This window comes from Exophiala dermatitidis (assembly GCF_000230625.1).
Source record: "Exophiala dermatitidis NIH/UT8656 unplaced genomic scaffold supercont1.5, whole genome shotgun sequence".
Lineage (NCBI taxonomy): Eukaryota > Fungi > Ascomycota > Eurotiomycetes > Chaetothyriales > Herpotrichiellaceae > Exophiala > Exophiala dermatitidis.
Window position 1 is genome coordinate 1,808,117 of NW_008751650.1, and position 19,519 is coordinate 1,827,635.

Consider the following 19,519-nt stretch of genomic DNA (forward strand, 5'->3'; position numbering starts at 1 on the left):
GCAGAACCAAGTTGAGGCTGTCGTCTAGTGATCGCTTTCCGCGGCGGGGTTCCTTAGAGAACGACGCGATCGTCCACGCCCTTCTTCTCCAGTGCTATGTCACTGCGGGCAGGTACATCTGTACTGTTAACATGACAAGACGGCCGAGGGGACACGTGCGAACAGAAAGAGTTCCCGATACCCTCCTTTTCTTGTTTCGATGACCCCAGGGTGCATTCGCGGTCGAGTCCTAACACCCATCCAATATGCCCTCCGACAAAAGCATCAAAGATGTCCAAACGCCGGTGCAACCCCCCGCACATCCGGTACCGCAGCTACAGAAACCGTTCGAAGAGTCCATGATCGAGTCGATCAACAATCAACTTTATGAAGACGTACCCGCAGACGCAATGACGAGAAGGACCATGCTCCTGGAGGCCCCAACATATCAACGGGTGATCGCTGGCAGATGGACGCAGAAGCCGGGTGAAAAATACCATCCGTTGTGGAAACTGGTCGCCCAAATGTCGTTCGGGATGCATTTGCTGGCCCACAATATGGCAATATCGGAGGAGGAGGTGATGAGAATATTACAATCCCATGTGGACGACATTGACGGCTTTTTGGAGCGAACTACGGAGGATTTTGATCTTGCCCAGAGTGACATCCACGAAAGAATACGATGTCTCAAACTACCGTTGGCACACGGAGAAGTATTCGATCGCATGCTGGAGGACCGTGCCTTTCGAGCATCCATTCTAGACGGCAATGAGAAAATTGATCACGTTATTGGACGGACTAAGAGGGCTACCAAAGATGCTTTAAAAGACGTGCAAAAGGGCTTTGATGCCACTAATGTGCTGGAAAAATATTTGACCAAACTCAGTTCCACCTGGAGGCGGGAGTCGCCCGAGCATGAGGCGGTTCTTGTGGCTATGCTTGGAAATGTGGAAGGTTGGCGCACCGCCTTTCTGGAACTGCATCTCCAAGGCAATAAGCTAGCCGGGTCTCTTACGAAGCTCGGTGAGATTGTCTCTGAGATGGAGCAGAGGGCAGCCGTTGTTAGCAGGAATCTGATTGTAAGTGCCGATGCCTTTTCCGTGTTGTCCTTTCCCTAATTATTGTAGGCAAAGGCACAGAAGTCGAATCAGCCCAATCTCGCAAGACCAGGCCGTGCACAATCTCGAGGCACCTCTCTTGCGGATCTGAAGCCATTGCCGTCAGAACCAGGTCGACAGTCCTCCTCAAGACCTTCTTCTCGCGGTACACAGATTACTGCTATCACGATTGGACCCAGCAGTGGCCGAAAGTCAGTCTACGGCATGGCAGCCCATTCAACTTCTTCAACTAGTCAATTGCAGCGATCACCTGAAGGCAAGGGCAAACTCCGAGCAGGACTCTGCCAAAGATCTTACACATCTCCAGCAATGACTCAAGATGAACCTCGAGTACAGCATGCCCTGCAGCGTCCCCCAGCTATTAAGGAATTCAACAGACGACCTGCAAATAACCATCCCATTGAGCTGCCAGCGGATGTCCCACAGGAGATGATGCGACAAGCCCCTGTCTCTGTGAAGAATCGCTTGAGCATGACTTTGGGCCTCATGCCTAGAGACAATTCAGAGCATCGAGCGTCGAGCATATACTACCCAAAAGCGTTGGGAGACTTGTTAAAATCCCCGGCAGTGTCTGGGCTATTGCCCACGCCTCAATCTACACAATCCAAAGGCACACCCGTGCAGGATGTCACTACTTCCGCTCCAGGCTCCGGAACAAAAGCAGATTACTTCACATCTCATGAGGGAGCTCTCTTTATAGGGATGATCACACCTGACAACAACACCATTGTACAGTCGAATCGAAGCTCCCCTCCTGCCATGCGAGGTTCCGCCCACGGTTCGATCGTGGGCTCATCACCGGCAACCCGACGGTCATCTCTTCGGAATCCAGCTTTTACTTCCCATCCGGCTGTCATGTCTATGGCTACCCCGCCTACGGAGTTGCCTGCGGACGACGAACATGAGATACGCCCCTCCTCCTCCAATACACCCAAAGACTTGGAGCAGTCCGATCTGGGTGAGCCAGGGCCGGAAATGCCTGCAAATATCGCCACAGAACCGACATATCTGTCGGAGGCTGGGATGGTTATTGATCTCGGCCCGATTGCCGGCTCGACTCCGCCATTGTCCAGCGAGGAGTCTTCAAGTACCACGCAGCCAGTGTTTGAAAAGCCCGGAAACGGAACTGAACAGTCTGGACGAGAACCTGAGCCATCTGTACAACTCGTTCCACAACTGTCCGAAGAGGCTGGCCCGACCAAAATCCCGGTAGAGGAGGTCGTTGCGGCAATTTCGTTTGTAGAGTCTACGTCTATACCGGATAAGGACGACGAAAAAGTAAAATCCCCTCCAGAAGGAGAAGCCCACCGAGAAAGCACAACTGACATGAACGCCGCCAAACCGGAGGAGACTTGCATGGCAACTCAATCTGCAGGTGATGTGGAAGAGTCTGTCCCTGCACCATCAGCATCGAAGGAGTCCCAAACACAGTCAGAGAAAGAACCTGGTCCTGTGGAATTAGAAGCACAAGCTTCACCTGCCAGAATGCCTCCTACGCCAGCAGAGCAGTCTCAGGGTCTCGAAAAAGGTGTGCCCCAAGCCGACATGACCGCGTTGGATGATTTCCTCAAGATCCCAGCTGAGAGTGCAATCAAGCCTGGACTGAAGCCCCGGGATTTCGGTGACTCGGATACGCCTCAGCCTATTCGGCCTTTAAAGCTGAAACTTGCAAAGAAGGACGGAAAAATAGTGCCAGTCCAGGTCGACAGCGCCGAAGAAGCTCAAGATGCGAGCAAGTCAGGCAGCAAGCTGAAATTAGACCTTGTCGCGGATGTGGTTGAGACAATGTCACACACGCCCACTGGATCACCCTGCCATTCCAGCTCTCCTTCATTTGCCTCGTCCAACTCGGCACAGCAACGCTCCCATCCATCATCGTCCTCCCTGCCCCCTCCTCAGGAAGCATCAGCGCCGTCAGGCCCAGCAGGCCGCCCAATGGTCGACCCTGGTACCGTCGCTGCCGAGCACTTGGACGGCGACCGAAAGTCGAAAAAGAACAAGAAGGGCAAAAAGAAAAGTAGCCTGGGGAGCAAAAGTGGGTGGAAGAGTCTCTTCGGCGGGCACAACGGGAACACAAATACAGCTCAAAGCTCAGGCTCTTCCTCCGCAACGCCGGTCTCAGAACACTCGAAAACCCCGAGTCTGTCTGGGCCAGAGTCCCTGCCGAGCGTAGAGACGATTACAGCGTCAGGTAAGGACCAGCCCTGGTTCAAGAGCGACGCGAAACCCGCAGTGGACGTAACGTCGGCTTGATCGACTGTGCGTCCTCACAGATTCACAGGATTGGTTCGCAGCATGGCGAGAGGTGGATCAATTGCCATGCTGTGCTCTTTTAACGATGCCCGGTGCAACACGAATATAGTAATATGACATCTTTTCAACCAACGGATCCCGCCTTCTTCGAATTCTACGAATCCTTTCACGATAGTACAGTCAAAAATCACCTACCAGTAGGTATTACTCGTCATCTTACATGACAGATTGTAGCACACCGAAACTGGCTCTCAGCAAGGCAGGACTGGATGCGACTCAGCACGGGGGATGGTGTACAGTATGTACAACTGTAACCACGTGACATTGGGCGGATGAAACCAGAACTTTTGGTGGCATGGTACCAACCGAAGGTCATTGGGAGTCTCACGATAGGCTGAGACATGGAGAGGAAAGCATGTATTTTCAACACCAAGAGTTTTCTCGAGTTGAATGTGGACAGATGAAAGAATGTTGCAGTGTACCACGCACCGTAGCCCTTCGAGTCTTCGTAGACCCAGAGTCGACAAGGGCTCTTGGGCCTATTTTTCTCTTTTGACAGGGATGAAACGATGGCAGGTTGAGGGGAATGACGGACAGCAACTTGAATGCTGCGATGATTGGATTCGATGCTTTGGAAGCCTGGGTAGCCCTTGTCCAACGCTGGGTTGGGGCAGTGGTTCATGGGTTGTTTCCATTCAAGTTCAATGTTGCGGGCTGAATTGATGTGTCGGGCGGGGGACCACGAGGGTACCTAATATGCATTTTATTGCTGGGGCACTGCCGAACGGGCGGGAATTGAATGGTTCGTTACTCGGTCGGCGGCGAGGCACTGACCCTGTCGTTGCAGTCAGCGAGTGCCAGTGGGTGTGGCTATTACTGGTGTACTGTACGGTTCGGGAGGCCTGTTGGATGGATCATACCAATAATACATGATGGTCGAGCCAGACCAGCCTGAGCCTGAGCCTGCGCTCTGTTCTAGTCGTCCATCATCTCCACTGCTGAGCCATGCGCTCTGTGTTCTATCAGGCTGCTCGAGCCATTCTCATCACCTAGTTATTGATCAGTAGTTCCTCGTCTGCTCCATTGGCCTGCTGAGCGGCGCGCGCCTCGTTACCAGCAAGTCTCTCCGAGCTCGTCGATGACTTGATTCTCCCCGTCGATTCCGCGACTCGTGTACGCTCTTCCCCGCCTCGATCGAAGAACACACCCCCAGGTGGACTCCCAGTCTTGACAACCGCCTCTCACCGTGGTCCAAGACCCTGAAGCAGATCGAGCCGCGCGATGACCGACCATCTGCCCTCTGTTACTCTCGTATCCAATTGAGGCGTGGTCGAGCTCGTCAAAAAGGCTGCTTCAACACGCCGCCTATCGTCCGTCGCGCGTCGAATCCTCCGCGTATCATCCTACATACAGCCGGTCGGACGCTCTAGCATGATCATTGAAAGCAATCTCCGCAAGGAGCGAGATACGGACCGACCACGGAGGACCATGAGCTGAAGACTGCGTGCAGTGGACAGATTCCCGCTCCATCAGCGTCCGGTGCTATACGCAGGAGAAGATAGCTATATACCAGTCGTCGACATTTGGGACGCACCGCGTGGGTAGGGTTAGTCTATGACTGTGACGCCTCCTGCCGGAGCTTCTGCTCTCTTCAAAGCATCGACCTGACCCTCGAGGTTAGTGACCGACTTTGGTTGATCAGGGAACTCTTGGGTGGACATTGGGTGGTCGGCCGGTCCGGAAACGAGCGCTGCGGAAACACACTCTTGGAAGAACAGACCGAGCCCGTATTAGAGCGGCCGTTGTCTCAGTCACCAAGACTCTCGACGTCGAGCAGTACGGCTTTGCGGAGCGAGGCCACTGGGGTCTCTCCCTTTCCAATAGTCATGGCTATCTTCGGTTCTAGCCCGGCGTCGAATGCCGGCAATCGTCAGCTGCCGACTGCTCACCAACAAGCAACTTCCGCCGATATTGCTCCCTGGGCAAGTCGCCCACCCAACGATGCTGACTTTGCACCTTGGGAGCAAGATCCCCAGGCACAAATGGGAGGCACCCGGCCGTTCAACCAGTCGTACTTCAACGATGTCCCGATGGGCCGGGAAGGACAAGGCTTGTCGATGCGGCCAGACACAGCTAGGACGAATATCTCGGATTATCCCGACTTTGACATCGATGCACGACGGCCTTCCGTTGCCAGTGCCACGACAGTCAGCAGCACAGGCTCGCGGGGCAGCGCGGTCAATGGACGGTATCATAAAAGCTTGAAGGGCTTCTTTGGCGAGGATCCGATGGATTCAAGGCAAGGGTCGTCGTCAAATCTCCCCGACCAAGAACCCCAAGGCAGTTTCACGGAGAAGCCGCCAGGCCAGCGTAGCAATTCTGTGCAGACGCAGAACACGGTGGAAGACAGGCCCAAAACTCCAGCGCCCCCTCCTTCTAGTGATGTGACGCCTTGGGCTTACCAGAACTTCGAGGATGTTTCCAATTTCGGGTCCGCGCCGATACGGCAGGAGCAACAGAGCGAATTTCTACAGTCCGGGGCTTCGAGCACTTCGTCCCATCGACGTGGCCTCCTCCATCGCCACACAAAGAGCAAGGAGGATCCACCAAAGGGTCTGCTGCCTCCAACATCTGTTCCCAAGAGACCTTCCACCAGTCGAGAAGCATCCACAAGCAATCTGGGGTCATTTCGCAACACCCCGCAAACCATGACGCCGATGAGTTCCTCCACAGCGCTGAACCGCAATGCAAGTCCCTCCCCTAGCTCTCGCAAAGAAAACCCCCCTCAGCCGGAGAAGAGATCGCTATTTTCGAAATTGAAATCGCGGCATAAGGAGAAACAATTACAGCCCCCCGAGCCCGTCAAGCCTATTGTCGAGCCTGCCAGATCCCCGGAAGAATCGAAGAAGGGTAGGTCACAGTCGACTAGATCTACGGAGACGCAAGCAGCGGAGAACAAGCGAGATAGGGAAACAAGTATCGCTTCCGTTGATAGCGCTTCCACCATCAAGCCCCCGGATCCCTCGCCCAAAATCGACCGGACCTTTACATCCTCGTCCAAGTCCGGGAGATTCACCCGTCATGGCAAGCATCGCGGACCAAGCGGTCAGAGTGAGGCCTCGGAAAAGGCCCGACTGGGGAATCAGCAGGCGCCAATGCAAGCAGGCGTCTTCAGTCTCGACACCAACTTCGATGACCTGTCGGATATCATTGCGCAACCGCAAGTGCCCCAAATATCTGGTGATGCTGGCATCTGGGCCGGCAAAGCCGCTGCCACCCCAGCTTCAGAACTGTCCGCACCCGCCTGGGATGCGCCTGATAGCTGGGCTGTCAAAGGCCAGGAAGATGAGATTCTCGATAGTCTGCCTGAAGCTACCGATAACGGCCTTCCGGCTATCCAAGAGGAGGACGGCATATCCTACTTCATGAGAGTTTTCAGAACAGATGGCACCTTCGCGACCTTGTCGATGTCAATTAATGCTACTGTAGCGGAAGTGCTGAAGTCTTTGGCAAAGAAGTCCGTCCTTCATGATTCCATTGACAGCTACCAACTGCTCATGCGCAAGCACCAACTCTCCAGACAGCTTGGGGCTTCCGAACGCCCCGTAGCCATGCAGAAGAGACTGTTGCAACTTGCAGGTTATACCGAGCGAGATCACATCGAAGACGTTGGTAGAGAAGACAACAGCTACCTCATTCGGTTCACCTTCAGCCATGAAAAGCAGACCGGGTACGGGAGCGGTCTCGATAATGACCCTGCATTCAACAAGATGCAGAAGTTTAGCCATGTTGACCTGTCGGGCAAATCACTCGTGACGATTCCAATCATCCTCTACACGAAAGCCTCTGAGATTATTTCCATCAACTTGTCACGGAACCTCGCCTTGCGAGTTCCCAAGGACTTTATTACTGCCTGTATCAATCTCCGGGAGATCAAGTACACGGGCAACGAGGCATGGCGATTGCCAGCTAGCCTGGCGTCGGCCACTCGACTGACCGTTCTTGATGTTTCCAACAATCGACTCGAGCAACTCGACCATGCTGAGCTACACAGGCTTATGGGACTTGTGAGTCTCAAGCTGGCGAACAATCGACTTTCAGAGCTCCCACCCCCCTTCGCATATTTCCGGCAACTTCGCAGCCTCAACCTGTCGTCAAATAACTTCACCACCTTCCCTGAACATATCTGCAACCTGAAATCTTTAGTAGACCTTGATATAAGCTTTAATAAGCTTTCGTCTCTGCCCAAGATTTCTCAACTGACGACTCTCGAACGACTCTGGGTGACCAACAATGACCTGAAAGGTCCTTTCAACGAGAGCTTTGCCAGTCTGACCAACCTCAAAGAGATCGATGCACGTTTCAATGGCATAACGAGCATTGACAGCGTGACTCAGCTTCCGAACCTGGAGCAGCTACTGGTCGGACACAACAACATAACCACATTCAAGGGTTCCTTCGCAAAGCTCCGTATTCTGGTGCTGGACCACTGCCCTGTCACGTCTTTCGAACTTGATCAAGCTGTTCCAACTTTGACGAGCCTTAACATTGCTTCAGCGAAGCTGGTTGAGTTCAAAGAGAGCATGTTCGACTACATGCCTAACCTGCAAAAGCTCAACCTGAACAAGAACCATCTTTCGAATATGTCTACGCACATTGGACGGCTGTCAAAATTGGAGTACTTGAGTATGGCCAAAAATCCGCTCAATATAGTCCCATCCTCGATCGGATGTCTTGTTGAGCTCAAGTTCCTCAATCTTCGCGAATGCAATGTGAAGAGCCTGCCACCTGAGATCTGGTATTGCCGCAGATTGGAAACTCTCAACCTTTCGTCCAATGTTCTGGAGACTTTTCCCAAGCAGGGTGCAGCACCGCCTCCTCTTGATGTCAAAGACCTGACCCCGACCACCACCCCGGGGTTATCAACGTCGCCCAGCTTCGAGGAGCTTGGTAAACTTGAGGATTTTCAAGCGCGGCGCCCCAGCCAGGCTTCCGCAGGGATGATGAGCATTGGTAGCTCCCCAAGCAGCGGGCGCAAAAATTCTGTTGCGTCGTCCATCCAGCCTCACCGAAAGCCTTCGACGATCTCACGGACTAATACAGAATATTCCATGAGCACCGCCACCCGGAAAGACTCCAACATGTCGCAGGCAAGGCTTCAAAACACCTTTGCTGGATCTCTCCGGTTCTTGTACCTTGCAGACAACCGGCTGGATGACGACGTGTTCCGGGAATTGGCCCTTCTCCCCGAACTGCGGGTGCTAAACTTGTCTTACAACGAACTCGACGACGTTCCTCAAGGTGTTTTGCGTCGTTGGCCCCAGCTAAGCGAGCTCTATCTTTCAGGCAATCGGCTTACATCCCTGCCATCGGATGACCTCGAGGAGAGTAGCAACTTGAAGGTGTTGCACCTGAATGCCAATCGTTTTCAGGTCCTTCCTGCGGAGCTCTGCAACGTCCACAAGCTGTCGACATTGGACGTGGGCAGCAATGCCTTGAAATACAATGTCTCGAACTGGCCCTATGATTGGAACTGGAATCGGAACACCAATTTGAAATACCTCAACTTTTCAGCCAACAGGCGATTGGAGATCAAGCCTGCTCATCAAAACCCTACACAATTCAACGCAATGGATCGTAACGAAACGACAGATCTGACGAGTTTCAACACATTGAAATACCTACGAGTTCTGGGTCTCATGGATGTGACACTATTGACGAATACGATTCCAGATGACAATGAGGATCGCCGCGTCCGGACCTCTGCCTCGTTGGTTGGGGCACTTACGTACGGGATGGCAGACACGTTGGGTAAGAACGAACACCTGTCCACTCTCGACCTGCTCAAACCAAACTTCCGAGGTCAGGACGACGAGATCCTGATTGCCATTTTTGACGGCCAAACCATGTCCAGTGGTGGTTCCAGGGTTGCAAAGTATTTGCACGAGAACTTCTCGGGCGTCTTCGCCGGGGAGTTGAAAAAGCTTGATAACTCCAAAGAGACTTCGCTTGATGCCCTTAGACGGGCTTTCTTGAGCATGAACAAGGATATGGCAAATTTCGCCAGCAGCAATTTTGACACCAAAGAACACCGGCTCGCGAACGGTCACCGAGGTTCTACTGTCGCTAACACCCTAGGGCCCGACGATTTGAGCTCTGGAGGAGTGGCGACAGTGCTATACTTCAAAGGTCAACAACTCTACGTGGCTAATGTTGGTGACGTTGATGCAATTCTGATTCAGTCGAATGGTCAGCATCGCCAGCTGACGCAGAAACACGACCCTGCTGAACCCGCCGAACGCGAGCGAATCAGAGAGGCTGGGGGGTATGTCTCACGACAGGGCAAACTCAATGAAAGTCTCGAAGTCAGTCGAGCTTTTGGCTATTACAGCCATATGCCAGCTGTTATCGCCGCCCCACACACTCTCAATTGCGAGGTCAGTGAATCAGATGAGCTCATTGTTGTGGCTACTCGTGAGTTCTGGGACTATGTCACGGTCGACGTGGCAGTTGATGCGGCCCGGGCCGAGAAGGGTGATCTTATGCTGGCTGCGCAGAAGTTGAGAGACCTTGCCATGGGCTTTGGCGCCAGGGATAAGATCATGGTGATGGTCCTAGGCATTTCAGATCTACGAAAGAGACGAGACCGTCGTTACCATGGAACTAGTCTGTCCATGGCGAGAGAAATCGGACTCGATGAGGGGGCGATCTTTCCAAGCTCACGAAAAGCGAGACGCAAGGGCGAAACGCTTGTCGGTGACTCTCGGCTCGCCAGGCTAGAAGAACCGGAACCTCCTGTGGGGGATGTTGCGATATGCTTCACGGACATCAAGAACTCGACCGCACTATGGGAGATACTTCCGGTGCCCATGAGATCTGCGATCATGATGCACAACGAGCTCATGCGACGACAGCTTCGTATCATTGGTGGGTACGAGGTCAAGACCGAAGGTGACGCCTTCATGGTGTCATTTCCGACCGTCACGTCCGCCCTTCTATGGGCTTTCAGTTGTCAAAGTCATCTTCTGGAATTGCCCTGGCCTACCGAGATCCTGGAGACGGTGCATTGTCAAGAAAAGCTTGACGCTGATCGAAATGTCATTTATCGAGGGCTGTCGGTGAGGATGGGACTACATTGGGGTCGGCCGGTGTGTGAACAGGATCCGATCACCCGCCGAATGGATTACTTTGGTCCTATGGTCAACAAAGCTTCCCGTGTTTCCGCCGTCGCAGACGGTGGGCAAATAAGCGTAAGCAGTGATTTCATCAACGAGATTCAAAGGACCTTGGAAAGCTATGCAGACGATGATCGCCGAGATTCCACCGGCTCCGACGAGACGGTAAATGATGACCCGCTTGCAAATCAGATTCGCAGAGAACTTCGTCAACTCAGCAGCCAAGGCTTCGAAGTAAAAGACCTAGGAGAGAAGAAGTTGAAAGGACTGGAGAACCCTGAATACCTCTACTTGATCTATCCACATTCGCTTGCTGGCAGGCTAACGATCCCACCTGGAGCTGAAAAGCAGGTTCAACTTGGGGATACTGGTCCAGTAACGAACGAGGATAAAGGCCAGCCGGGAAGCCTGGGCAAGGATACTCAACTAAAGGAGTTACAGCTTGACGAAGTTTGGAAGCTCTGGGACATTGCACTGCGGCTAGAAATGCTGTGTAGCTGTCTGGAAGCCCCCGAGCGAGCGGCTGGACTCCACAAGCCCGAACTGAGCCTCCTTACCAGGATGAAGGAGCGTGGGGGTGTGCAAACCGATGGGTTTATGATGAATCTGCTGGAGCATCAGGTCACTCGAGTCGAGGTAAGCAGGAGCAGTCGCAGATGCTCAACATTCATGTGGATGACTAACATGAGCTTCATCTTCAGGCATGCGCGACAACGCTACAACTTCGACATATGACCAGGCCCTTCCGCAAAGGAGTTGCACTCGTCGATCAAGCAATGCCCATTGCGGAGATTTTGAATGAGGTAGCTACTCTCCTTGCAGAAGCAAGAGGCGCCAAGGAGGCTTTTACGCCAGAAACAGAGGAAGAAACGCAATCGCTTGCAACACAGAGTCCATGAAGCGTCGAACTTGGGTGTGAAGTATGTTATGCGTGCTAGCAGCGGTTGTATGGAAATTGCATCTAGGGCAGGAGGAATATCATCATGCTTACTTGCCAGGAGCAACGGAGTTGACTGGCGTTCGATGGATGCCGCGCGATGACCAGCATCTCTTGGGAAAGAGGAATGGAAGGGAATGCAGTGACGAACATCTGACATGTGTATCAACATTTGACGACATATCTTGGAGGACTAATTCGTCGCACATTGTTATCGTCCTTTGGAAAGTGAGAGGCTGTTTGTGGAGGATGTAAGAAGGCGGTACCGTAAATGGGGGGCTCTCTTTTTTTGTGACGGAGGCAGCGAGTGCTGCACAGGGATCGCCTCAGATATTGTTGGCAGTATGATATTCTGCTTGGATATAGTAGTAAATTCTCACTACCTAGCGACGGTATGCTGGTAATGTTGATACTGGATTGATTCGGCTTCTTCTGTGAGGCAGACTCATGAACCGGTTTCCTGTTGGACCTCGTGGCAAGTGATATATGAAGTAGTGTGTTAATACTACAGGCAGTGGCCAGTATTCACTAAACGTGGTGTTGAAGACAGTGACACACCTTTTGTACTGCAAATAAATAAGACTGTAGATTCTGTAAATTCAGAAGAAGCAACCAATACAACCCTATTGCTTCTGAGATCCTTCATTCCCTTGCACCAAGCAGCGAGCGACCTTGATATAACCCAAGAGGAGTAGACTAGACCAGCCGGTATAAAGAAGAGTGGATAGAATCGGCATCCTCATCAGCCCACTTTTGACGGCGTGGTCCTCTCTTTTCACCGAGCAATACTCCGCAAGAGAGTGATGGAGATCATGATGACATTGGCCTCAGATTCTGTCACCGGCACAAACGCCAGGGCGAACAGAGGACATGCCTGCTTTATTTAATCTTCTTCAAGGTCAAGTTTGAGGATACGACGACTGAGCTGCGGCTGCCATAAAAGAGTTGAGTCCTAAAATCTTATCGAAGCACCACTGGTATTCCCAACTCCGACCCATCCGTCACGATTTATCACAATCGTAGGCTGTCTTCTGCTCTTTGGGCTTTTCGTGCCCTCAAGCGTCCGGCGAGCCAGCCAGCCATGAAAAGCTATCATTTTGAAAGCACGCCTCTGGCTCGCCCTGAGGTCATAGTCCAGGGCCCTCACTACCGTTTTACGTTGCTCACAGATCGCCTGCTCCGTTACGAGTGGGCTTACGACGGCAAGTTTGAGGATCGCGCATCGACGTTTGCCATCAACCGCGACTTCCCGGTGCCGAAGTTCCAGACAATCGATCACCCAGATGAGCTCGAGATCATCACCGACCATTTCCACCTCAGCTATGACAAGAAACGCTTCAATCCCAGCGGGCTCCTGTGTAGCTTTTCCGCCAAAGTCACGCTATGGGGAGCTCAATGGAGGTACGGCGAAGAAAATGACAGGCGCGAGAACCTAGGCGGTACGGCCAGGACTCTAGACGAGTGTGATGGTCGTTGCGACATGGGCACGGGGGTGTTGTCCCGCTTCGGATACGCGGACGTCGACGATAGTAAATCCATGCTGTTTGATGGCAAGGGGTTCGTGGCAGGACGGCTCCCCGGGGACCGTATCGATGGATATCTCTTCTGCCATGGCCACGACTACAAAGGGGCCATCAAGGACTTCTACGCGCTTAGTGGCAAGCAACCTATCCTGCCCAGATGGGCCCTGGGCAACTGGTGGAGTCGCTATTACAAGTACCACCAAGATGAGTACATCAAGTTGATGGACGAGTTCAGGAAGAAAGAGGTTCCATTATCGGTTGCAGTGGTTGATATGGACTGGCATCTGGTGGACGACGAGCGAGTGCCTCATGCAGGCTGGACGGGGTACACGTGGGACGACAAGTTGTTTCCTGATCCCGAGACTTTTGGACGCGAACTTCACCGCCGGCATTTGAAAATCACATTGAATGATCACCCGCATGCAGGCATTCACCATCATGAAGATGCGTACGAGGAAATGGCCAGGTTTCTGGGCCACGACACTTCGAAGAGAAATCCTATCTTGTTCGACCCGACCAGCCCCAAGTTCATGGAGGCCTATTTGACCATCCTCCATCGGAACATTGAAAAAATTGCAGACTTTTGGTGGGTAGATTGGCAACAGGGGACCCATACCAAAGTTCCAGGGATTGATCCTCTCTGGCTCCTAAATCATTTCCATTTTCTCGACAGCGCCCATGACGGCAAGCGGCCACTCATCTTCTCCCGTTATGCCGGCCCTGGAAGTCATCGTTACCCAGTTGGTTTCTCCGGTGACACGGTGACGACCTGGGCATCTTTAGCGTTCCAACCCGAATTCACTGCTACCGCATCTAACATCGGTTACGGCTGGTGGAGTCACGATATCGGTGGCCACTATGGTGGCGCTCGAGACGATGAGTTGGTAACACGGTGGGTGCAGTTCGGCGTCTTCAGCCCCATCATGCGGCTGCACTCGTCCAACTCGAGGTGGTCGTCCAAGGAGCCCTGGCTGTACCGCAAGGAGAACGAGACCATCATCGAAAAGTTCATGCGTCTCCGCCATCGTCTGATTCCGTACCTCCATACCTGCAACGTGCTCGGGTCGATCGAAGATGAACCGCTGATTCAACCCATGTACTGGCACTTCCCGAAGCGAGAAGAAGCGTACCAAGTGCCCAACCAGTACTTCTTTGGGTCGGAACTGGTTGTGGCGCCAATCGTGACACCGAAAGACAAGCGGACAAACCTGGGCCGGGTCAAGGTATGGTTGCCTCCGTCAGGTAGGCACGTAGATATCTTCACAGGCACGGTCTACGATGGTGACAGGGAACTCAACATGTACCGCGCGCTTGATCAGATCCCCGTACTGGCGGGAGAGGGAAGTATCATCCCCTTGGATGCCAACCCTGTACCGGAGAATGGCGGACCGAACCCGAAACATTTTGAGGTTCTTGTTGTCGTCGGCCGTGACGGGAAATTCAATGTCATCGAAGATCTGGCCGACGATTGGGAGGTGAACAAGTCCGAGGGGATTGAAGCGGCTGCTGTTACTGCTGCTCCTGCTACTACAGGCGACCAACAACGCTCCACTCAAATCGAGTACAAACAACAACCGGGCGAGCTCACAGTGCGCGCTTCAAGTGCTCGTGACTGGACGTTCCGGTTCCTCGCCATCACCGAGATCCCACAAAACCTAAAAGTCATGGTTGACGGGCACGACCGCACAAGTGACGCCGTCGTGACTATCGAGACGTACCCTGCGACGCCGTCCGTAGTTGTGCATGTGCCAAAACAAGACACCGAAAAGGAGAACGAGAAATCTGCCCTTACAATCTCACTGGGATCAGACCCGCAGCTGAGCGTCTTGGACCACAAGGCGCGCTTCGAGCGGCTCCTGTTGGACTATCAGACAGAATTCGACATCAAAGACCGCATCTGGGGCATTGTCAATGACCGCAGGAGCGCAATTAATGTCAAGATCGGGAAACTGTTGAGTCTGAGCGTCGATGAGACTTTGACCGAGCCGGTTGCCGAGTTGATTTTGAGTGATGTTAGGGGAATGCAATTATGAATGAATCAATACAGAGGGAATATGCCCGGAAGGTGATGAAAAGGGCTGTACCCAACCATCCACGCAGAAGCTCCCACTTTCTCGTTTGTTGATAAACTAGGATTTTATTCTTATATTTTACTTTTTTTTGGTCACCAACAAGACAGGTATCCAGATTGGCCAAGCTTCCATATATGATAGATCGAACGCTGGGATTACTATAGTCATACTTCATGACACAGTGTTGCCTGAGTATTATCGACAAGTATGTCATTCATTCATGCGCATTTGCCAACATGGACCTTTTACGAACAACCACCATAAGCCTGCCGTCACAGCTTACTAGCCACCCTATCTTTGACAAAGACTTTTTCATTCAGCCAGTCGCCAATGAGACGATTACACTCGTCTGGCCGTTCCCAGAGTGCCCAATGGCTAGCATTGACCTCGCGCCTCGTCAGATTCGGGATACGGTCAGCCATCCTATCAGCCATGAAAGGCTTCAGAGCCTGGTCCCTGGTAGCCAGCACGAACAAGACCTCCTGTTGGATGGTGGTGTCGCGAAGCACGTCTTGGGGATTCTTTGCGCCATGGTGGAAAAGGTCGCGCCACTCGTTGACGAAGTTTTCTTCTCGATTGCGGTACCAGTTCAAAGGCCCATTGAGGCCATGTCTGGCATACTCGGCCACATAGTAATCCATCTCGTCGTCATCGAGCAATTTGTTCTTTCCCACACGGGCCTGCGCGGCCAAGTCGATTCCCTTTTCGGCGTGGAAGGCAAATGTCCCTTCCGGCGTCCGCGCCCCATACATGTTGTTGAGGAACTGGCGGATTTCTGCTCTCGACTGGACATTCGCCTCGATCTCGCCCGAGGCAAAGTGTAGCTGGTACCCGAAATTGGGCAGTCGTTTTCGCACCAGAAGAGCCAATGGTTCGTATGTGGGAGAGGGTGGGAAATAGGGCGTGCAGATGCTGAATACAGCCCGGATTAGTTGGGGGTAGTACTGGGCCACGCGGTAGACGATCGCGCCGCCCCAGTCGTGGCCGCCTAGGATGATTCCTTGAGATGAAAGTCCAAGTTGGCGGGCAAGTTCGGCTATGTCGTCTGCTACGCGGCGGTATGTGTAGGATTGGAGATGGAATAGGGGACTGTCGGTGCGTCCGTACCCGATGCAGTCGATTGCTATCACGTCCAGACCTAGGGATGTTAGGTATGGGATTTGGTAGCGCCAGCCCATGCTGAGGTCGGGGAAGCCGTGGACTAGGAAGATGGTGCCTCGTTTTGGTTTGGTGGATGTGAATGGGGATGGGGATGAGTTGGAGGTAGTGGGAGAGGAATTGGGAGAGGTGGAACTGCTGGCGTATGCTGGGCTGTATAGGTATCCGTAGGTGATGCCGTTCAAGTGTGCGCTGTGCAAGGAAACTCGTGGGTCGTTGTAGACTTTGATCTTGTCGGGTGGCATCGTGGGGGATCGAGCTGCTGTCGTATTGTCTTGTTTGTTCGTCGGTTTGCCTGAGCCAGGAACGGGAACCGAAGAATGTCAGGCGAATGGTGCACTGGATGACAATGTAGTATAAAGTATATATATGGAGGAGAGGCTGATATCGGATACGTTCAATATCCGGACAGGTGGTGAGTATCTCCTGGGTGACGGGAGAATAGCAGGTATTTATATCAACACCTCATGGAGTTTGAACGAAGTTGTGATGGGTTCCTCGGTTCAGCTGCTCAATTATCTTGTGGTTCTCACGCTGAAAGCATAATGGGAGAAGAGGGAAGAGTCAGGATACAATCTACACTGTTCACGAAGCCCTCGCAGCTGTATGTGAACAATGTGGCTGCATGCTGATGGACGTTGATGCCCGCACGCTCGCGATGTCTTGCTGGGCCGAGGCTCAATCATCGGTTTCCCCGGATGATGAGTAATCGGCCCCTTGTCCTACATCAAGCACAGTAATGCACCGCCGTAATTGAACTTCGGCGGACCATAGGGGCTGCGACAGCGTTGACTGTCAAACATGACCACGGACGATGGACTGTGATTTCTCGACGACAGATTCACGTCAAATTTGGTCCAACGATGTCCATCACCTATGTTCCCCGGTGCACCTTTAATGCAATGCTTATGGACTAACTTATCAACCAGTGTTTCCCTCGGGTGGCACGGCTACGTCGAAACAAAGAGTTTGTAATCCTGGCCAAGTCCCTGGCTGCCAGTGCCAATGACCCCTGGAATTGCGTGATGGCCGAGCGAGATGAGGAATGCCACTCACAAACCTGGCTGCCTTATCAGTTTCAGAGCTCAAACAGGGACAAGTCAATCATACGTCTGAGCGTACCTCTTTGACGCGACTGTCAGCCGACGCGATATGATGCGACTAAGTCGTCTCGTCCTGCCATCGGTCGGGCTGCCTGTTTGCCGCCCCAATGTCCATGTTACCATGTCTCCAGTTTGTCAGCATATATCTCCGTGTACATCTATTTCACGTCGATCAACACGGTTGCTTGCTGGGACTCTGCCCGGAGTGAGCTTCGATGTTGCGTTTATGCCTCCCATCCCTTGATACATGCCCTACAACACCGCGGACATCGACCTAGGTCTAGCAGAGTTCTCGACCGTCGTGGAAATGCGCAACCTTGAAACCTCCCCTTTGCTGTCCCCGAGTTCATCCTCATCCCACAGTGCTTCCTCAGATGTAGAGTCGCCTCCCTTGTTGACCGTCGCCGAGGAGCGGAAGGTCGACAACGATGTCCTCCCAGAAACGTCGACGACCGGTCGAACCATCGGTTGGGGCAGTGCCTACGTCCTGGTCATCTCCAGAGTCATCGGAAGCGGGATATTTGCTATGCCCGGCACGATTGTGCAAAACGTCGGGAGTCCGGGACTGGCTCTGGTACTTTGGGTGATCGGAGCTCTCGTTGCTTGGGCTGGACTAGCCATTGATATGGAATATGGATGTATGCTTCCTCGGTCAGGCGGCGTCAAGGTCTACTTGGAGTACACCTATCGCAAACCGCGCTTTCTCGCTTCCACTTTGGTCGCCGTTCAAGCCGTGCTGTTGGGCTTTACGGCCAGCAATTGCATCGTGTTTGCAAAATATACTCTTTTCGCCGCGGGGGCCACTCCAGGGGATTTCAACACCAAGTTGCTTGCTGTTGGTCTTCTCACCTGGATCACGATTGTCCACAGTTGCTTCTACCGGACAGGAATCTGGATTCAAAATATGCTCGGGTGGCTTAAAATCGGTCTTGTCGTGTTCATGATCCTTACAGGCTTGTTTGTCGTCATCTTTCGTCCCGACACGTCGTCACGCCTTTTGGAGGTTCCTTCGGAGGCGGCATGGGATGAACTATTCACGGGCTCGAATTGGGAGTGGAATAATTTGTCAACCGCGTTTTTTAAAGTGCTCTACTCCTATGCCGGTTTGAGCAATATCAACAACGTCCTTAACGAGGTGAAGAACCCCGTGAAGACCATCAAAACCGTGGGGCCTGCTGCTCTCCTGACTGCTTGCGTCATGTACGTCCTGATCAACATTGCGTACCTTGCAGTCGTCCCGCTGGAGGAGGTCAAGCAGAGCAGAGAGTTGATCGCTGCGCTCTTTTTCGAGCGTGTCTTTGGGGCTGGGTTTGGAAACAAATTTCTTCCGCTGGCAATTGCCCTCAGTGCGGTAGGAAATGTCATGGTAGTGACATTCGCCCTGGTATGGTCCCTGATTGCTCTCGTTCTTCCCCCTGCGGCTAACTACGTTCCCCCAGGCCCGAGTCAATCAAGAAGTAGCGAGACAAGGGTTTCTACCATTTGCAGGTATCCTCGCTTCGTCCAAACCGTTTGGGTCGCCAATGGGTGGTCTTATCGTTCATTACGTGCCATCGGTGCTGGTTATCGTCTTGCCGCCTTCATCTACCGTCTATTCCTTCATCGCGGATGTTGAAGGCTACGCGGGTCAATTTTTTGCGTTGGCCGTGGCTTCTGGCTTGATTTACCTACGAGCCCGGAGACCGGACCTTTACCGCCCGTTCAAGGCTTGGATTCCTGCTGTCTGGCTTAGGATTTTGCTCTGTCTATCCTTGATCACGGCGCCCTTGTTTCCTCCGAAGAAGGGCACGGCAGATGTGAATTTCTTTTATGCAACATATGCATTGGTGGGCTTGGTCATGTAAGCATTGTTGGTTCCCTTGATCCGTCTGGCCAGTTGCTGACGCCACCACAGTTTCGTCTTTGGAATTGCTTACTGGTTCGTCTGGACCGTGGCCTTACCGCGGTATAGGGGTTATCGGCTGGAGGAGGAAGCCGACATACTCAGCGACGGGACCACCATCACCAAATTGGTGCGCAAGGAAATATAATCACATATAGAGGATTGATAAGCACGATATCCAACGGTTGGAACGGACCTGTACCTGCCCTCTTGTATGGCATAATACCCCAAGACGATGTCCCAGGATGTGGGCACGTCATCCTAATTCCAAGCCATCGATTGGTTCTGAAACTTGGAGCGAGTTGATATACACACGTCT

The 19,519-nt window shown here is 52.8% G+C and overlaps 6 protein-coding genes across 6 annotated transcripts; 4 read left to right on the top strand and 2 right to left on the bottom strand.

Moving 5' to 3' along the window:
• Nucleotides 1–245: 245 nt before the first annotated feature.
• On the top strand, nucleotides 246–1,097 carry HMPREF1120_06225 (uncharacterized protein; the record flags this gene model as incomplete). The annotated part of the gene is made up of 1 exon (XM_009160426.1): nucleotides 246–1,097. The coding sequence occupies one exon, from the start codon at nucleotides 246–248 to the stop codon at nucleotides 1,095–1,097; it is 852 nt and encodes a 283-aa protein (XP_009158674.1).
• A 588-nt stretch (nucleotides 1,098–1,685) lies between these two features.
• Nucleotides 1,686–3,292, bottom strand: HMPREF1120_06226 (uncharacterized protein). The gene has a single exon (XM_009160427.1). The coding sequence runs from the start codon at nucleotides 2,453–2,455 to the stop codon at nucleotides 1,775–1,777; it is 681 nt and encodes a 226-aa protein (XP_009158675.1). The 5' UTR covers nucleotides 2,456–3,292; the 3' UTR covers nucleotides 1,686–1,774.
• Nucleotides 3,293–5,236: 1,944 nt separating this feature from the next.
• Nucleotides 5,237–11,424, top strand: HMPREF1120_06227 (adenylate cyclase; the record flags this gene model as incomplete). The annotated part of the gene is made up of 2 exons (XM_009160428.1): nucleotides 5,237–11,161; nucleotides 11,227–11,424. The coding sequence occupies 2 exons, from the start codon at nucleotides 5,237–5,239 to the stop codon at nucleotides 11,422–11,424; spliced, it is 6,123 nt and encodes a 2,040-aa protein (XP_009158676.1).
• A 1,119-nt stretch (nucleotides 11,425–12,543) lies between these two features.
• HMPREF1120_06228 (glycosyl hydrolase, family protein 31) lies at nucleotides 12,544–15,018 on the top strand (the record flags this gene model as incomplete). The annotated part of the gene is made up of 1 exon (XM_009160429.1): nucleotides 12,544–15,018. One exon carries the CDS (start codon nucleotides 12,544–12,546, stop codon nucleotides 15,016–15,018), a length of 2,475 nt encoding a protein of 824 aa, XP_009158677.1.
• Nucleotides 15,005–16,847, bottom strand: HMPREF1120_06229 (soluble epoxide hydrolase). The gene has a single exon (XM_009160430.1). The coding sequence runs from the start codon at nucleotides 16,458–16,460 to the stop codon at nucleotides 15,330–15,332; it is 1,131 nt and encodes a 376-aa protein (XP_009158678.1). The 5' UTR covers nucleotides 16,461–16,847; the 3' UTR covers nucleotides 15,005–15,329.
• Nucleotides 16,848–17,565: 718 nt separating this feature from the next.
• HMPREF1120_06230 (LAT family L-amino acid transporter) lies at nucleotides 17,566–19,348 on the top strand (the record flags this gene model as incomplete). Its single annotated transcript, XM_009160431.1, has 3 exons — nucleotides 17,566–18,702; nucleotides 18,758–19,158; nucleotides 19,213–19,348. 3 exons carry the CDS (start codon nucleotides 17,566–17,568, stop codon nucleotides 19,346–19,348), a joined length of 1,674 nt encoding a protein of 557 aa, XP_009158679.1.
• Between the last annotated feature and the right edge of the window lie 171 nt (nucleotides 19,349–19,519).

What these genes read in the sequence shown, in the direction of transcription:
- HMPREF1120_06226 (XM_009160427.1), bottom strand. Translation starts at nt 2,455, where the DNA reads ATGCAAGTCTCCTCCGGTTTGGCGGCGTTCATGTCAGTTGTGCTTTCT.
- HMPREF1120_06229 (XM_009160430.1), bottom strand. Translation starts at nt 16,460, where the DNA reads ATGCCACCCGACAAGATCAAAGTCTACAACGACCCACGAGTTTCCTTG.